General features: G+C 36.8%; 1 protein-coding gene across 4 annotated transcripts; it reads right to left on the bottom strand.

The window, feature by feature from the left end:
* Window positions 1–19: 19 nt before the first annotated feature.
* On the bottom strand, window positions 20–18,134 carry sufu (suppressor of fused homolog (Drosophila)). 4 transcript variants are annotated; one of them, XM_051916016.1, is made up of 13 exons: window positions 17,558–18,131; window positions 17,192–17,326; window positions 14,715–14,851; window positions 13,461–13,603; window positions 13,126–13,211; window positions 12,647–12,719; window positions 11,162–11,315; window positions 10,926–11,028; window positions 5,017–5,055; window positions 3,565–3,699; window positions 2,953–3,091; window positions 1,137–1,205; window positions 20–1,037 (listed from the first exon to the last, which is right to left on the bottom strand). In XM_051916016.1, exons 1-13 carry the CDS (start codon window positions 17,707–17,709, stop codon window positions 948–950), a joined length of 1,455 nt encoding a protein of 484 aa, XP_051771976.1. In that variant the 5' UTR covers window positions 17,710–18,131; the 3' UTR covers window positions 20–947. The 4 variants fall into 4 exon arrangements, with proteins under 4 accessions (XP_051771976.1, XP_051771975.1, XP_051771978.1 ...); XM_051916015.1 differs by having other exon boundaries at window positions 11,162–11,318; window positions 17,558–18,129; XM_051916018.1 differs by lacking the exon at window positions 5,017–5,055 and having other exon boundaries at window positions 17,558–18,134.
* Window positions 18,135–18,511: the final 377 nt, after the last annotated feature.

The following is an 18,511-nucleotide window of genomic DNA, read 5'->3' on the forward strand; positions in this document are numbered from 1 at the left end:
ATGAACACAAACACCCCGATTTATGTAAATAACTTTAATGCACTTAAGGGTAACAAAACCACAGGCAGTGTAGTGATTCTCCAGAATATAAAAAACACCAGTACACTCTAATTAAATTCATATTTTAAAAAGCACTAATAGAGGTTCTTTTTTACACTTTGACCTATATTATTGAGCACATATCCCAAAAATTACAAATGCACATTCTAGAAAATAGATTGCCGTTTAGGAACCAGTTAGTTTGCTTCCCTATAAAGAGACTTGGAATGCAATCATAAAGTCAAAGGAAAAGTAAAATAGTTAAAATAAAACAGATCAGGGAGCTAATTAATGCTTCTCAACTTTACATTAGACTTGGTTTAAAAACACCCATATACTGTACAGGCTTTGGTATTATGTAGGTGAACTGACTAACCACCTATTGTTTGACAACTAAATGAAGACCTTAAGATCATCAACCTTAAATAGGCATTACTGTATTTTATATGTAAATTGAGTGCAACCAGATACTCAGGCTTAACAGTATCTTTTAGATAAACATGGTTAAAAAAAAGGCCTTTTCCTTAGTATGCTTTCCTTCACATTACAAGCAGGATTTAGAAGAGCGGATTTTCTCTCAAAATGACACTTCAGTCCATTCCAAGGTGAATAAAGGCACCAGTGCTAAATATTCAACAAGAAATATAATGTGTCTTTTGAAACAGACCAGAAAAACAATCGCTATTTTTTTTTTTTTAAGCTTCCTGAAGAGTGAATAGGTAGACCAATACAAAGGCAAGTGGTATAATGGACAATACAAAATGTCGCACATTTACAATGCTCTCTGGGAAAGGGGAAAGCATCTGAATGTCTGTTTCCTTCAGCCGTCTACAGGCACATGTCTGGGAAAAGAGTTGGGCTCCTTCTGGAGATGTGGGTTTGTAATCAGGGACAGCGAGCTCCCAGTCTTATTGCAGTGGGCTGTCAAACACAGTGTCGGGCAGGACAGAGATCTTTAGCTTCTTATCGGGCCAGCTGTACTCTTTCGGCAGCTTAGACTAGGTAAGGGGAAAAGAGATATACAGCGTGTTAAAATATTCAAAAGTTTACAAAACCATAGTGAAATCACTTAACATGAGGTGTGGGTAGAACCTTACCATTTCACGGGTGCTCAAATCCTGAACGTCAGCTAGCATCTGCTCTACAAACTCCTCAGTAAGTAATATCTAAATTAAGGAGATCAGAACAAGGTCACACGACAATGAATTTTAAAGGGGACCTATTATGCCATTTTCAAACTGTAGATTTTGTTTTTGGGGTCTACTAGAATAACTTCTTTTTTTTTTTAAAGGGGACCTATTATGCAAAATCCACTTTTAAATTTTGAACACTGATGTGTGTCTGCAGTGCGTGAGAACAACCAGCCTATAATGGTAAAAATCCAGTTTTTTTTATTTTTTTTTTTATAATTGCCATAAATCAGAAGCAGTCTCTTCAAATAAGCTGATTCAGATTCTCCCCTACAATGATATAATCATAGGGAGAAGCCCCACCCACAGCCAGTGACGATCTGCCCTATCAGTCTGCCATTTCTGTATCCTCGCTGTAGCAGCTGGAGTCGTACAAGGTCTGTGCCAAAGAGGCATTACAAGTGTTGTGTTTTGGGATGTACCATAAGAGTCTCCATAGACTCCCGCCATCTGAGTCACTGAGGACATTGCGTTTAAATTTAATTTTCGAAGGAAATGTCCCGAAGAAAGTCCTAAGTCCTAATTTTGCGTCAATCATTTTGGGTCAATACCAATGATTCGTGCGCAAACTTCAGATCCAGTCAAAGTATCACACGTCATATGTTGCGTGTCCTTCCAAATTGCTTTTCTGAAAGAGCTTGTTGGCACCCTGTACGGCTAATGTTGCTAAAGCTAACATTGTCTGTGCCCGTTTTCAATGATGCTGCCCTCATGTGCTATCAGAATAAATCGCAAAATAAGAGTTTCCTAGTTAAAAATAGCACATAAACGCCCTTTGAAGTCTCTCACTTGAATGCAACAAGCTCATAATCACGACTTAAGAAGTGGGAATTATTAAATTTCTGATAGCACATGAAAGCACCAGGAGACCACAGTTATGTTATTTTTATGTTGCCAAGCTCACCGTCTGCGTAATTCATAAACGTGCATTTATTTAGTCAGGTGACTGACTTTTCATTTTCAGTGCGTGAGATTGTCCTATTTTGTTGCTCTTTAAGCTCCGACCTCTTCTTGAAAGGGGGGCGGGTGCAGAAGCTCATTTGCATTTAAAGGTACACACAAAAAGTCACGTTTTTGCTCACCCCCCAATTTTAACATGCTATAAAAAAATTATCTGTGGGGTATTTTGAGCTGAAACTTCACATACACACTGTGGGGACATCAGAGACTTATTTTTCATCTTGTAAAAAGGGGCATAATAGGTCCCCTGATGTTCAAAAAACACATTTTTCACTTATTTTACATTATTGCAGCACCTCTCTTTCTAGTCTGTCAGCAACGCTCTGTTTAGTTCTGTCTCTATGAAGCCCCTCCTTCTGAAAAGCGCAGTGTGCTCTGATTGGTTGGCTGGACCAGTGTATTGTGATTGGTCAACTGCTTTGAGCGTTTGGGAAATGTCCCGCTGCTTACCATAACCACGAGTTTTAACACACTACTAACTAACTCGACCAGGCCTCGCCTCTTTTTTTTCTTTGCGTATGCCTTGGGCAGGAATGAAGAAAACTCCCCCTTAAGAAAACTCAAGACTACAACGGAGGTGTTTCAGGGAGTTCGGAAACAGTGTGCACTAATATAGAGAATAACTCCCTTTGGAGTGACTTTGTGCTTTGTAATTTTGCAGAACTTTTTCATTCTCAAACAGCAACATTACACACTTAAGAAAGTTGAAAATTGTAAAAAGCATAATAGGGTCCCTTTATGGGATGTAATGCATGTCTGTTACCTGTAGCCATGGTCCATGCGCAGCATACGGATGCTCTTCTGTGGCAAAAGCCCCTTCCACCCCAGTGGATACAAAGGTGATTGCTGTATCTCCATTAATGCTTTTATATGTGAAATGTCGGCCATGAAGCAGCCGACCTCTACAAGAAAAGGTTAAAAAGAAAAGAAGTGAATCAATCATTTACATAGACATTGATAAGTGTCGTATCTCTTAAAGCAAGCGGGAAATATCAAAGACTAAAACTATAAGCAACCTGATGTTCACTTTCTCCCTGCTCACATTTGGACTTTAAACAAAGACTTCTCTGTGAGCCTTGTCTCTGTTTCTGTCCAAACAAGGAGATTACATAAAACTCATATCCCACTCTTTTAGTGCCAGCAAAATCAGAGCTGTTAGCATTTCAGTGAGTTGGGTTGGTTTGTAAAACTGTAATATATTGGTAATATGAACAAAGTGCAAATCAGCACACCAGTACAGTGTGTACTTTTATTTTTCACTTCTGAGTGAATTCACAACCCCTGGCCCCTCATAAAGTTATAAAAATCAGGCCTCAGCAAAATGGATTTCGAGAAAATATAGAGCAAATGGAGCTTCATACAGTCTATGTCCTACCTGAGGCACAGTGGGAGAAGGGTCCCAGACTCCTGGTTGAACTTCAGGTGCACGCTTTCCAGCTGTCGTGTTCGCACCAGCTCGTGAGGGACAATAGCAGCCGAGCTCTCGCTCTCCAGACTGTCCTTACGACTCCTGGGATATAGAGAATGGGATAATATAAATAAGAAAAAAACTGAATGAGGGCAACAGGTAGAGCTGCACGATTAATCGTTAAAAGATTGCGATCTCGATTCAAACACCCACATGATCTTATTCCTAAATGCCAACGAATGACAACAAAATCACAGCGGAACATTCAGATCTGTGTTGGCGCTGTCGCTGAGACAGAGAGAGTAGTTGTCATGTATAGGTATGAAACCGCTTCACAGTCTTTTCAACCACACAGTATCGTTATTTCTGTGTTACAAATATTCAAATTATCACAGAAGTACTGGGATAAAAGTTTATAGTATGGATATAAACACTGATGTCTACGGTAGCAAATCACCTTTTGAAAGTAACGACGTTTCACGTTAATAAAGATTGTGTCATTTACATCATTACACCAGTAGGTGGCAACAAGTGACTTAAATTTGTCTGATGTGACTGTTGTATTTGTCAATGAATCATTCATTCAAGTGATTTGTTCAAAAATGCTGACTCATCCAGTAATGAAACAATTTTTTAAAAATAATTCATTCAAATTAGGCTGCCTACTTAAACGTTTTTAATGTTTAAATTATGACTGCAGCAATTACTATTTTGTCAGAACCTCTAGTAAATTACATGTTATTTTGTTTGTTTGTTCAGAATCATAAGAGAATCATGATCTCTGTTTGAAACAAAAAAATCGTGATCCTCAATTTATCCAGAATCGTGCAGCTCTAGCAACAGACTAACAAATCCATTCGAAATGTCATTTGTGTCCAATTTGTCCAGTTTGTGTCCAATTTGTATGGTTGGACAATTAAGGCACAATCAAACTGTATAAATATCAGTGCATTAGTATATGAAATATCAAACCTCTATAGGTTTGCAAACAAATAATGCTAGAGCTTTTCACAGTGAACTTCAATAACATGGGATTTATTTTAAATAATTTGTCTGCCTTAAGGTAATTTTTCTATTTGAGACAGGTGTCCTAAAAAAGTAACCACGTTCATCGCATTAGCGATGAACGTGATCCACTAACGTTTAACAACCAGAAACTGTCCAAATACTAATACTGCAATGATATTCATACAGCTTAAGTGTCCAAATACATTTAGAGGCCACTGTAAATGAGTAAAAAACAAAAACAAAAAACAGAAATATTGCAGTGCAGAGCTTTGTGTTTCCTCATTGTTCTAACAAAAGTAACTTGTAGACACTGTACTGAACACCCATTTTCAAAGTGGAATAAAGTAGAACTGTCTCCATAGCCCATTTGCTGAAGAAATAGTTTCAGTTTCACTCGTAATTGGCTCTTACCTTGATATCTGCTGGGTCTGGAAATGTCCAACTGATTGTCTATGGAGAAATTAGGGGCAGATTTGTACCACAGCGAAGTGAATGAATGCATTTACCACTACTGCCAAATGGCAAATCAATCTTATTCTTTTCAACAGCTACTTAGAACAGAAAAAGCTCTTCCCTCTTTTAATAGGTTTGAAGAGGCTCATTTAAATGAATCTACATATTTGAACTTTGTTAATTCAGTTGCTACTCTAAGGCAACTCAAGGAAGTGCTTAAAACAAGTTGAGCAACGGATTACATAAATCACATAGGAACTGTTTAACAACTGACAAATAAATTCATGACACACTTAAAGGTAGAGTAGGCAATTTTGGAAAGGCTAGCAATAGCAAGCTAGCTTTGAAATCATAAGATCAAACCCCCACCCTTCAGAGTGCTATCCAAAGCCACGCCTCCTTCAAAACACATGAACGTGCACAGCCAGAGTCTGCAAAGTGTCAGGAGAGACGGCGTTAAATTACCTCATGTCTCAAAACACATAACATTACAATACTAATGAACGTACACAACTTAAAGAGCGCTGACTTGTACCACCTGACTGCTTAAGATTCGTTTCAGCATTGATAGTGTTGCCACTGAAATGCATTAATCTTAAATGCATTAGTCCTAAAGTCTGAGGACGTGAACAGCTCCGGGTAGAATGTCACGGGTTGCCATCTCGTAATTACAGTTAAGATGGGAGTAAAAGCAGCATAAGCTCATTGTTTTGGTTCCGGAGGAACAGTAAAAGGTGGCTGCTGTTTGTTTGTGGTGCTCAGCGACTGTCTGTCTACAACTCTGCATAGAGCCTCATGAAACGCACTGATGACGTGATGTCTGTGCGAGCAGGGTGCGCAGAAGTATGCAAATACATACGTTGACAGGCAGGTATGACATCCTACTATTGCATTCAGACTGAATGCAATGACTGGACAAACATTTTTTGGTCCTGAGACTTCCATAGAAGATATATGTACATTTATTGATTGCTATCAGGATGTGAAGCGAGTTTCAATCAGTATAACAAAAGTGTTTATGAAAAAAAAATTGCCTACCCTACCTTGAAGTAGTCTTGAAAGTTTGTCAGTTAAATTACCATAATGATAACTGTCTGCTTTATTAAGAATATATTATATATACACACACACACTGTGTTCCAAATTATTATGCAAGTGACATATCAGTAGGATTTCAGTACAATAAACATTCAGATTTTGTTTTTTCTAAGAAAGTGTTTGTTTGTTTATTTATCCATGTCTTTTTAGATAACTGGTAACAATCTCAGACAAAATAATTTGCCAGGTCTACTTAGGTAAGTGGAAATCATACTTAGATGTTGTTCCACATTATTATGCAAGTCACAGTTCTCATGCAATATGGTGAGGAAGAAAGATCTTTCTGAAGAGGAAAAGCATGAAATGGTGCAATGTTGTGCAAAAGGCAAGAAAACAACTAATATTGTGTGAAAACTGAATGGAGATTATTGAATTATCATTTGTGAGTGATTTAGAGCACAGCAGAACTTGTGCAGATGACGGCTTATTAAGGAAAGTTCCTGTCAAAAAATTAATTGTATTAAAAGGGCAGCTATAAAAAAATATAGTTCAATAATCTGCATTCAGTTTTCACACAATATTAGTTGTTTTCATGCCTTTTGCACAACATTGCACCATTTCATGCTTTTCATCTTCAGAAAGATCTTTCTTGCTCCCATGCATGAGAACTGTGACTTGCTTAATAATGTGGAACAACCTCTTTAAGTAGGGTTTCCATTTACCTAAGTAGACCTGGCAAGTTATTTTGTCTGAGATTGATACTAGTTATCTAAAAAGACATGGACAAATAAACACTTTCATAGGAAAACTAAAATCTGAATGTTTATTGTACTGAAATCCTACTGATATGTCACTTGCATAATAATTTGGAACACAGTATATTATATCCACACACACACACACACACACACACACACACACACACACACACACACACACACACAGTCAAACCACACATTTTTGACACATTTTTGATATATTTTTACTATTGGGTGCAGGACACTATAGTTCATTGATGTAAGTGAGGATAGCAAAATAAAGTAAGCTGTGACATAATATACCCAAAAATTCTTCATACAGTGGACTACCAGTAAAATTGATTAATTTGGAACCAAAAATTATTCAGACACTTTGACCTGACCATGTTTTGCTCAAGTGTTATCTAACATAATTAAGATTATTTTTTCTGACACAGTTTAACTCTGAGATCTTGCCATATTTTATTACCATTTTTTTTAAATGACAGTGAATAAACTGTATTAATGAATGAAATGTTCAAGGTGTCTGAATAAATTTTGGTTTGACTGTATATACATCAAATGATTTTAATTAAAGGATTAGTTCACTTTCAAATGAAAATTACCCCAAGCTTTACTCACCTTCAAGCCATCTTAGGTGTATATGACTTTCTTCTATCTGATGAACACAATCAGAGATATATTAATAAATATCCTGCCGCATCCAAGCTTTATAATGGCAGTTAATAAAGGCCTTCTGAAGCAAAGCGTTTGTGTAAGAAAAATATCCATATTTAACAGACCACCTTCCGTATTCAATTATTCAATTTGAATACGGAAGGCGTAAGACGTAGTGTAAGCGTTTTGAACTGAGAGAGAAACACTTTCTTCGTAAGTTGAATACGGAAGGCGGTCTGGTGGAAGCTAGATGTTTTACTTTATAACTTGTTAAATACGGATATTTTTCTTACACAAACACATCGCTTCACTTCAGAAGGCCTTTAATAAACCCCCAGAGCCATGTGGAGTATGTTTATAATGGATGGATGCAGTTTCTTGAGCTTCATACTCGTTGATCCCATTCAATGCCATCATAAAGCTTGGATGCGTCAGGATATTTATTAATACAACTCCGACTGTATTCATCAGAAAGAATAAAGTCATATACACTTAGGATGGCTTGAGGGCGAGTAAAGCTTGGGGTAATTTTCATTTTAAAGTGAACTAATCCTTTAAGTCTGGTTCTGTTAATGGTTGTTTAACTTCCACCAGTGTGAACAGATCATACTAAAATACTCAGAAAATACTGACAGTGTTCCCTGTAGTATTATTATTCACTGCAACACAGCTACCGAATCTTATTAGCAGGGATTTTTTGCTGAATCAAAACATATATGAATCAGTTGGAGGGGATAATGAATGAATTTATTACTTACTGAACTGCAAGATGTTTCCCATTATTTTTGTCATGTCCAACTTGAAATTCAACACAACAACTTGATCACAAGTACTAAAAGAATCGTTAATGAAACTGGAATCGCTAAGAGGAATCTGAACCAGAATTGTTAAATTCTTAATGATTCCCATCTTATTCATGCAGAAGCCGAAAACCTATTTCTCTCTATGAGAAAAATATATACAGAATTGATGCTTGTCATTGTTACGTTTTTTTTTATTAGGAAACTGTCATTACTTGCATACAAAATCCACCTTCAGTTTCTCGATCCGCAGAGTCCAAACTCTTTTTAAGCTTTATACTGACACAAATAGTGTCAGGATGCCATTATCTAGGTAGACAGAATGACTACTAGTACATAAATGGGTGAAAGACTTTTCTATAGAATGTATGCAAAAATTCAAGGGAGCACAATATGCTTGAAGTCAGCATTATGTTTTTTTTCTCATCAAGATTATTTGGATTAGGCAACAACCAGCTACAACAGGCATTCAGGCTAAGCTCAAGGATGTATGTTTGAATCTCTGGCTGGGCTACAAGTAGCAGGGGGCCATGAGCAAAACAAGGGGGTGCAGACAACAGGATAGTGAGATTAACCCAGACAAACCATGCACGGTGATGATCTGGATTGCACAGCGTTTAATGAGATGAGGATGGAAGTGCTTAAAACAGTCACCTCAGCTAACTGCAACCATCATGGTCTTAATAACAAAGTAGTATGTGCTAAAATGTTGATTTGTCGCAAAGTTTAAATGATTATAGGGAGTATAGTAAAACACAGACCCGATTTAAAAGCACATTTGTACTGGCAGACTATTGGCACTTGAAGCTAATTTCCTGAGCAAGTAACGTTATGCTGTACAATAGCAGACCAGCTGGCAAGAGTCAGCACTCATGAGGACAAAGATTGAAGGGACAGGCTATGTCTGAAAAATACCTGCAGGTAATTTTCCACATACTGGACAGGCTTCTGAACTGCTGTCAAACCAATAGTGATTTTAATATAATATATATATATTAGTGGTTAAGCTGAACCAACCAAATTCATTCCTTTAACTCCTTTAAAATTGCAGGCCTGTTTAAAAGCCATTTTTAACTGTGCACCAAATAGGGGTGGGCGGCATGACTAAAATCTTATATAACAGTACTGTATGTAACAATATATATATCTTGATCAGAGTTTTGTCACATTGCTCTCTTGCAGTATATATTGGCTGTTAAGTTGTATCTTTGTAGTGTCAGAATGATGTTTAAGCACTAATTTTCACCAAGTAAAATTTATGGATTTATGGATTATGGATAGTAGGGGTTAAACGGATCATAGTTGATTCGTGATCCATATGGACTAGGTCCCACGGTTCGGCACTCATGTGATTCGTGGATTAATTGCAAAGTTTAACCATCATAGAGTTAAAGTTTATCATTTGCATGTGTTTTGTCTGACAATTTAAACATTCAAGCCATTTTAAACCATTCAAGTACAAGAAGAGGCAAAAGAGAACTCAATTCGGTACACGCGCGCTGTTATTTGTGCGCACACATCCAGAGAGGCGCGTTTCAGATAGCGCATGAACACCGAATTGATTCCTCTTTCACGTCTCCTTGCACTTGAACACACACATATGTTCAAAATACCCATCTGGGCAAGCATTCTCATAAACAGTCGGTTGTCTTACGTGAACGTAAACAATTGAGAAAGAAATTGGATATCTCACTATATTGGACCCGTGCATTAGATTTTCAAGGGATAGTACACCCAAAAATGAAAATTCTGTCATCATTTACTCACCCTCAAGTTGTTCCAAACCTATATGAATTTCTGTCTTCTGTTGAACACAAAAGAAGATATTTTGAAGAATGTCAGTAACCAAAAAGTTGATGGGCCCCATTGACTTCCATAGTTTTTTTTTTTTCCCATACTATGCAAGTCAATGGGGCCCATCAACTATTTGGTTACCCGTATTCTTCAAGATATCTTCTTCTGTTTTCAGCAGAACAAATAAATTAATATTTAGAGCAGTTTTGTTCATGCATCAACTGAAAAGAACATAGACTAAAAGACTGATCTTGGGATTTAAGAATCAATATTAGTTCATCAAAATGATGACATTGAAATCAAGAAATCAGTATTGTCAACCCAGCCCTACTAATTTATATGTCTCTGCAATCATGCACACAACAGAAATGTCTGCGATTGGTTACAATGCTCAACCACTGCACTATAATGCGATGGCAGTAGACCTAAATGAACTGATACTCACTTTTCATGATTCACAGCACCCATAATCATTATCTCGATCATTTATGCGATTAATTGTGCAGTGCTGTGTGCTACAAACAGTATAGCAAAATCTCTAACTGGTGACACACTTTTCACACCACATATGTACAGTCACATCACCTAACCCTTGCACCAAACATCTTTTTTTTTTTCCTCTTATCCACAAACCATAACGATGCCATCCAGTCCCGAACAGGTGGCATAGCAAACCAAAGCAGTTTGGTGTCCTGAAACAAACTCCTCAACCTGCTACTTCCAGAATTAAGGTCACAGCAATGCGTAAACCATACATCTGCTTGACCAGTATAATCACGCAGTCCTGAAGCTCTGATTGTCAGGAAAGGGCAGGACTTACTGTGGCCGGTCGTGACTGTGCCTCTGACTGCTGATGGGAGGAAGGACAGACTTGCTGTTAATCTCCAGTCCTTTCCTCAGGGCTTCTCTAATTTGTTCAGTGTCTGTATGAACAACACACATTTACTTGATACAACGATACAGTAACTTGAGGCAATACAACATCTCTGAAGCATACAGGGTTCGGTGTCTTGTTTTTAAATGGGTCACTCTGCGCTTGTCCTTTGCACTCCTCACCTTTGTCGGACAGCCTGCGTGGCTGTGACCCAATGCAAATGCTCCTGCTGTCGTCCTCATCCTCGGGAGGTCGGCTCAAGTCATCCCAGGCACACTTGGCACTGACACCACTCAGGTTAGAGCCGTCCGTCTCTATGCCCTTATCCACACGTTCCTGCTTGGAATGAGCAATCAACACACGCACAAATCAGCAGGGGAGCGGCACGGCTGGACATGTGTCCGTCTCGGTGCAGAGAGCGAGAGGGCAGAGGACTAACAGCAGGTGGAGGTGTTGAGTTTAACAGCCACAGACTTAATTACACACCACTATTTCCCATGCTGTATCACTCCTGAAGCATAACAGTATGCGTTTTATCAGATGACCTTAATCACCAGGAATGATAGTCATTCATTACTTGAGAGAGGTAAAATGTGGAAAAAAAGAGCAGTAAAAAATATTCAAAGGAAATGACAATTTTAGCTTGGATAAACTTCAAGTAAATTATCTAGAAAGGCTACATTGTTAACAAGGCCTTTAATTTTAAAGAATAATTCAGAGAAAAATGAGCAATTGCACCAATTTTAAATATGATACAGATAAGCAGATCATTATTTCATGTTATGGCCAATAATCAACAAATGGCTGATATTAAAATTCTAAACTATTTCATATAAATAAATTAAGAATAAATCACTTTAGTAACAAACTAACATAAAACAAAAAAATGAATTTAGGCATCACAATATTATAATGTACAATATGAAAAATGGATATTCATTTTGAGATCTGGTAAAGACTACACTTAAAAGTGTTATTAAATTATTAGTGTTTATAAAGATTCATTTTAAGTCAGTGTTAGATGACAGAAACTACGGTTCAAGATTAATACTTTTATTCAGCAAGGATGCATTAAATTGATCAAAACTGTCAGTAAAGACATTTATAATGTTACAAAAGATTTCAATTTCAAATAAATTCTGTTCTTTTGAACTTTGTATTCATCAAAGAATCCTGAACAACAAAAACATATCACTGTTTTTAAAATATTAAGTAGCACAACTGTTTTTAAAATTGATAATAATAAGAAATGTTTCTTGAGCAGCAAATCAGCATATTAGAGTGATTTCTGAAGGATCATGTGATACTAAAGATTGGAGTACTGATGCTGAAAATTCAGCTTTGGAATAAATTACATTTTAAAATACATTATTATTTTACTCCAATTATAATCATATAAATGCAGCCTTTGTAGGAGATTAAAGAATGTACATGTTCCTTTTTAGCAGTGGTTCTCAATTCTGGTCCTGGTGGTATGTATATATATATATATACACACACACCACCAGGACCAGAATTGAGAACCACTGCTAAAAAGGAACATCTGCATTCTTTAATCTCCTTCTTTGTTACACAGAAAAAATAAGTATTTTATGAACAACATTAGGATGGATAAATAACAGCATTTTCATTTGTGGGTGAATCAAGCACACTACAGAAAACCTTACTTGCAAGTGTGGATCAATGTCAAATATGGTTTCCCCTCTTCTCATGTCAGTGATTAACCATGGACCCCCAGCACTGTAAACAAAACAGCAAAAAAGACAAACATGAATTAATGAAAAACAAGAACAGCACAAAGCATCTCAGAACAAATGAAAGCTCCTGACCCACTTACTATAGAGTTACAGCATTCAAAGTACAGTGCTCTTATCTACAATGCCCAAAATGCCTCAGCAAGAGTGGAAAAGAAACAGCATTAAGTAACACGAGAAACATATTCTCACATTTGCTTGTAGGTAAATGTATAGACATACCATCTAAAAATACTTTTCAACAAGAGAGAGACAAAGTAATACATCAAGGGAATTAATTTAGTGTCTCTGCTGGTTAAATCAGTCCTGCAGTTTCTTTAACACAGTTTTCCCACCAATTGAGCACGAGTGTGTCCTTGGCCTGTCTCGTGGCTGGCTGTGGAATTACTCACATGTGCACTCCTCTCAGCAGGTCCAGAATGCCTTGACCGTTCCACTGCTGCGCTGCCTGCAGCTCCTCTGTGCAAACACCCACAATCTGACGAGCACAGAAGGAAAAACTTAATTTACACCGATCTCAAGGAGATATATGCATAGGAAGACAAGGTTAATGAATGTAGCGTACAAAACTGAACCTAGATGGCTATATGAACATATCCTGAACCAATCTCAAGGGCTAAAGAAGAAAAAAAAAGAAAAAAAAAAAGAGAGAAACTAAATTACTGTGGAAAATATGTTAGCCTACAGTCAATAATCTTGTTGAAACTGTTAGCATGTTGTGCCTGACCTGAAGGAAGCTGACGTGACCAAAGGGGGTCTGCACTGGCTGCATCTGCGGGTCCTCCGTGAGAAGCATATGTTGGATTCTAGACTCACTGTTGTCCAATGGACTGTGCCACGAAATGTGATCGCCGCTACAGAAAGTGTTTTCTGTTACAGAAAAAACATCTTGTCTAATTTGGTTTGCAGACTTTCAAGAGAGTAATATGTTAAAGTTTATTTTAGTTTGATGACTATTTTTAATATAGTGTGTGGTGCTCCCTGCAGCACCATATGACATCCAGCTCCACCTCTGCAGAGCTTGACCTCTGTGAATATAATGGGTGGAGGTATATGGTTATGGGTAGGGTTAGGGTGTGGTTGGACATTCTAGCTCCACCCATTATACCCAGAATACATCCAGAGAGGGGGAACTGGACGTCACGCTCCACCCGATTGGCTCTACAGTGAACAGCCTCACCCCTGTTATAGTAACATATAGATGCAACCAAACTTTATTCCAAGGCTTTATTTTAAGTTTGCAAATATCACTCAAGATTGATTATTACAACTTTGAGACAGTATTGGTGTAGACAAAAAAGACAGAGGCTGAGAAATGGAAAAACTAAATTATGGCTGTTTTTGGCAAAAGAAATGATTGATGACTAACCATTTGGATCCCTTTAGGGGAGTCCATTTAGATCAATTATATTAAATGCCTTTAAAGGGTTAGTTTGCCCAAAAATGAAAATTCTGTTATCACTTATAATAGATTCACTCTTACATCGTTCCAACCCATAAGTCTTTCGCTCAACTTTTGGAGCACAAATGGATATTTTTATCGAAATCTGTGAGATTTCTGTCGCTCCACTGAAAATCTATTCACCCAAAACTTTGATGTTTCTAAATTAAACCTGTTCATCGTATAAAGATCATACAAAACGTGCCTTCAGAAGACTTGGATTAAACAACTCAAATCATATGGATTTATCATACAGAGTTTTAAATGAATAGACTTTCAATGGAAAGACAGAAAGCTGTCAGATTTCATTAAATATATCTTCACTTGTGTTTCAAAGACGAAAAAAAGTTTTATGGGCTTGGAACAACATAAAAGGGAGTGATGACATAATTTAATTTTTGGTGAACTAACCTTTTAAATCTGTTAAACCTGAACACAACATGAAAACCACAGCTCCTAAATTGTTTTGCAGTTACATAAGAAGCATGAATTGTAAAACTTTAGACTCCAACCCCTTCAGATAGAGTGTAGGTACAGTACCTGATTGAAACACATATCGAGCCAGGCCTTGCATGAGCTCAGCTGGCCAGGTAGGGGGTGCCGTCTCTCCTGCTTCTCTCTTCAGGCGAAATGTGAGCTCAAAACCAAAACCACTTGGGCCCTCTTGACCTGTGAATCTATAAAGAAGCAAAATACAGCTGTAACTCAAGCACGATCAACCTACGTCAACACACCTCTTCACGTATAACTAAACATCAGACTCTTTCAATAGCTAAAGGGTCATTTAGTGTCAAATCAACCAAATCTCAGAAACTTCCCCGGCTTAAATTTTTGATTTTGTTCAAGGGTTAGTTCACACAAAAATGAAATTTCAGTCATTAATTACTCACTCTCATATCATTCCAAACCTGTAAGACCTTTCTTCACCTTCGAAACACAAATTAAGATATTTTTGATGAAATCCGAGGGTTTTTTTTTTTTCATCCCCCATAGAAAGCAACGAAATTCCAAAGCCGCCTTCTTGTTCTTATGAAAATATCTGAGAACTTAAGATTTTTTTGAAAATTGCATTTAGGAACATTCTTACAAACTTCTTAGAATTTACCTTAGGAATTTTCTTAACTTCTTTCATAAGAAGATTTTGTGAGTCCAGCCCCTGGCTCTTAAACTTTTCTCTATATAGAAGTCAATGTGACTCCCAAGAGTAAATTGTTAAATTGTACAAATTTTCAGGGGTCAAAAACCAAATGTGGGTCATTTTGCATACAGCTGATCCTCTTTGAAAGAAAAAAGTAACAGCTCTTCATTTTGCATACAGCCGATACTTCTTTCTTTCAAAGAGGAACAGCTCTTCAGCTGTTCCTCTTTGAAAGAAAAAAGTATCAGCTGTATGCAAAATGACCCACATTTGGTTTTTGACCCCTGAAAATTTGTACAATTTAACAATTTACTCTTGGGAGTCACATTGAGATCCCAATATCTCTGGGATAGAACCATATAGAGCCTTCTATATAGAGAAAAGTTAATTAGAAACAACTAGTAACAAATAATTAGAAATGCATCTCTTTTTTCTAACAAAACAATTGCCTAGAACATACCTGTCTGTGTACCATAAATATTCTTTTTCTAAAGTTTGTGCGCCTGTAACTAAAAAGGTATTAAAGATATCATAATATGATTTGAGATTCTGGTTCTTAACAACTTTTCTTTTGTAATCTTCATTTTAAAGGCTCTATATGGTTCAATCCCATATATATAGGGATATCAATGCAGCTCCATGTTCAAATTGTTGAATTTTACCCATTTTTCAATGGTTGAAAACTAAATATGTGTCACTTTTCATACAGCTGATACTTATTGCATTTAAAGGGGAATGTCTGAAGAATAAATAATGTTGAAACTAGAAATGCATCTCAGTTTTTTCTAGTGAAATAACTGCATTCAACATACCTCTCTGAGTGCAAAAAATACACTGAAATGGGCAAACTAAGGCACATTAACTTGCTCTCAAAGGTGTATTTATAAAAACCTACATTTGAATCAGTTTCAGGGATATTTGGAAGATGGGATTTGTTTTTTTTTTTTTTCATTTTAACAGCTTCTGAAGCAATAGTTGAAATTCACAGTATCATTACTATGTTACCCCAATGACATCCCAATATCTTTGTGACTGAACTTTATGTAAGTTTCATAATATTACGATATATAAGGAATATTAAGATATCTTCAATACTTTTCGAGCTACAGACATGCAAACTTTGGGGGGAAAAAGTTTGCACTCAGAGATGTATTTTGTATGCAAATGTTTTGATAGAGGGAAACAAGATAAAAAAAAATGACTTGTTCTTCAGACATTCTTCTTTAAACATATCAAGTGTCAGCTGTTTGAAAAGTTACCCACATTTGGTATGACCATTGAAAAATGGGTAAAATTCAATAAAAATTTCAATAAAAATCATATAAGGCCTTTAAAAATGAAGATTACAAAAAAAAAAGATTATTAAGAATGAGAATCTAGAAGGATATTAAGATATCTTTAATACTTTACAGGCATGCAAACTTCAGGGAAAAAAAAACATAAGTTTGGCATATAATGCAACAATGATTGCTAAAGTCAAAAGGTTTTACTAATAGACCTACCAATCTCTGAGTAAAAATAAAATAATGATGCTGCCATCTTTCTAAAGTCATTTTCACCTCCCTCACATTAGGCTCCAAATCTCAGGTGAAAATTGACATTTTCACCCCGCTCTACAAAATACTGGATTACTCAGTTAATAAATTCATCCATGACATTTAATATTTTGGTTTTCTTTCATTTATGAATTTCTTTCACCAGAAAAAAAATGATCAAAATCAATATTTTTAGCCAGGGACCTCTGGTTGAGTTGACATAGAATGACCCTGAAACATTAACTAAATACATCAGGTAAATATGAACATAATTGCTGATCTGTTGTAATAACATTATCATGTCATGAAACAGTTGTAAACATCACATAATCTATCAATCTTACTCATGAACTCTGTTGTCCCCATACAAGTCACTGAGACCCAGGCTGACATAGTGCCAATGCTCCGGTACATCTTGTCCAGGACATCCCATGTTTCTGTACATACTGATGTAATCCAGAGGATCTGGACCCCCTAACCTGAAAAGAGGATTATGAGAGTAAAAAGTGAGAGATAGAAAAGAAAAAGTCCACTTGAAAGTTTGTTATTTGCCTATTAGTGATACTTCTGCTGACTGAAACTTGTATAAAGATCATAATTTAGCATAAAGTTAAAACTATTCTTCAAGCAAAATTATTTTTTGTTTTAGGTGATTTTTATGTGTGCGTATCAAGCAACAACATAAAACTGGAATGCTTCAGGCGTCTCACCAATACTTCACAATGGCTGTGACTTGCAGAGGGTTCGCCTGATCGGGATACAGGCGCCTGCATTCCCCATAAATGGCCTGCAATCCCGGGGGAAAGAGCGAGGCGAGGCCGAGGTGCGCTGCTGCTCCGCTGCTAGGCCGCATCTCATCCATCCCCACACGGCCGCACCAAACAGTGAAAAAAGTTGTCGAAAAGCAAGAAAATTGGGTATTCTTTTCAACTTCCGATTCAATCGCTGATATTGGAAATATGATTTGTAACACTTTTCCTCCTCTGTTTATCCCCTGTTGCAGTTTTTCCTCTGTGGTTTGATGTCCAGAAAGGGGACGTGACCAACACTTTGACTGACACTTGATTAACCCAATCAGAACAGCCGTTAGAAAGACACGACATGAGAGCCACGATGCGTTTGGACGAATGTATTGCGATCAATGAATTTGTTAGTTGTTGCTCCATAAGGAGGTGGGGCTCAGAGACATCCATAAGGAATATGCCATTCACATGAACACTACTGTTTCTGTTATTCTTATTTCTTTATTAGCTTTGCGACATTTAAAGACGAATTTGCCTATTTTTATGTATTATTATGGAGTATAATTGTTAATAATTATGAATGTATTATGTCTTCCAATTCAATACATTTTATAACATTCTGTCCAATAAACATAAACAAATAATATATTCATTTATAAATTATAATTATATAATTTCATTCATACTTAGATATTTTACATTTGATCTATGTACTATTTATTGCTAATGCCTAAATTTGTTTGTAAATCTCATTGTTTACCTAATGTACTTTCCAAAGTGGGAACAAGTTTAGTGCCACCTGCTGGACAGACTATTTACTGCACATGCGCCTGCACGCGGTGTCGTCATGACTAGAAGTATTATCTGAATCAATCACCTGATACTGGAGCTTATGTTATACAATATATATTATTTCAGACG

The sequence above is a fragment of the Ctenopharyngodon idella genome, chromosome 13 (assembly GCF_019924925.1).
Source record: "Ctenopharyngodon idella isolate HZGC_01 chromosome 13, HZGC01, whole genome shotgun sequence".
Lineage (NCBI taxonomy): Eukaryota > Metazoa > Chordata > Actinopteri > Cypriniformes > Xenocyprididae > Ctenopharyngodon > Ctenopharyngodon idella.

What these genes read in the sequence shown, in the direction of transcription:
- sufu (XM_051916015.1), bottom strand. Translation starts at nt 17,709, where the DNA reads ATGGATGAGATGCGGCCTAGCAGCGGAGCAGCAGCGCACCTCGGCCTC. An exon ending in CTGCTGAGAGGAGTGCACAT is followed by an intron (nt 12,720 to 13,125) that starts GTGAGTAATTCC and finishes TTTTGTTTACAG; the next exon opens with TGCTGGGGGTCCATGGTTAA. An exon ending in CGCATGGACCATGGCTACAG is followed by an intron (nt 1,206 to 2,952) that starts GTAACAGACATG and finishes TCCTTAATTTAG; the next exon opens with ATATTACTTACTGAGGAGTT.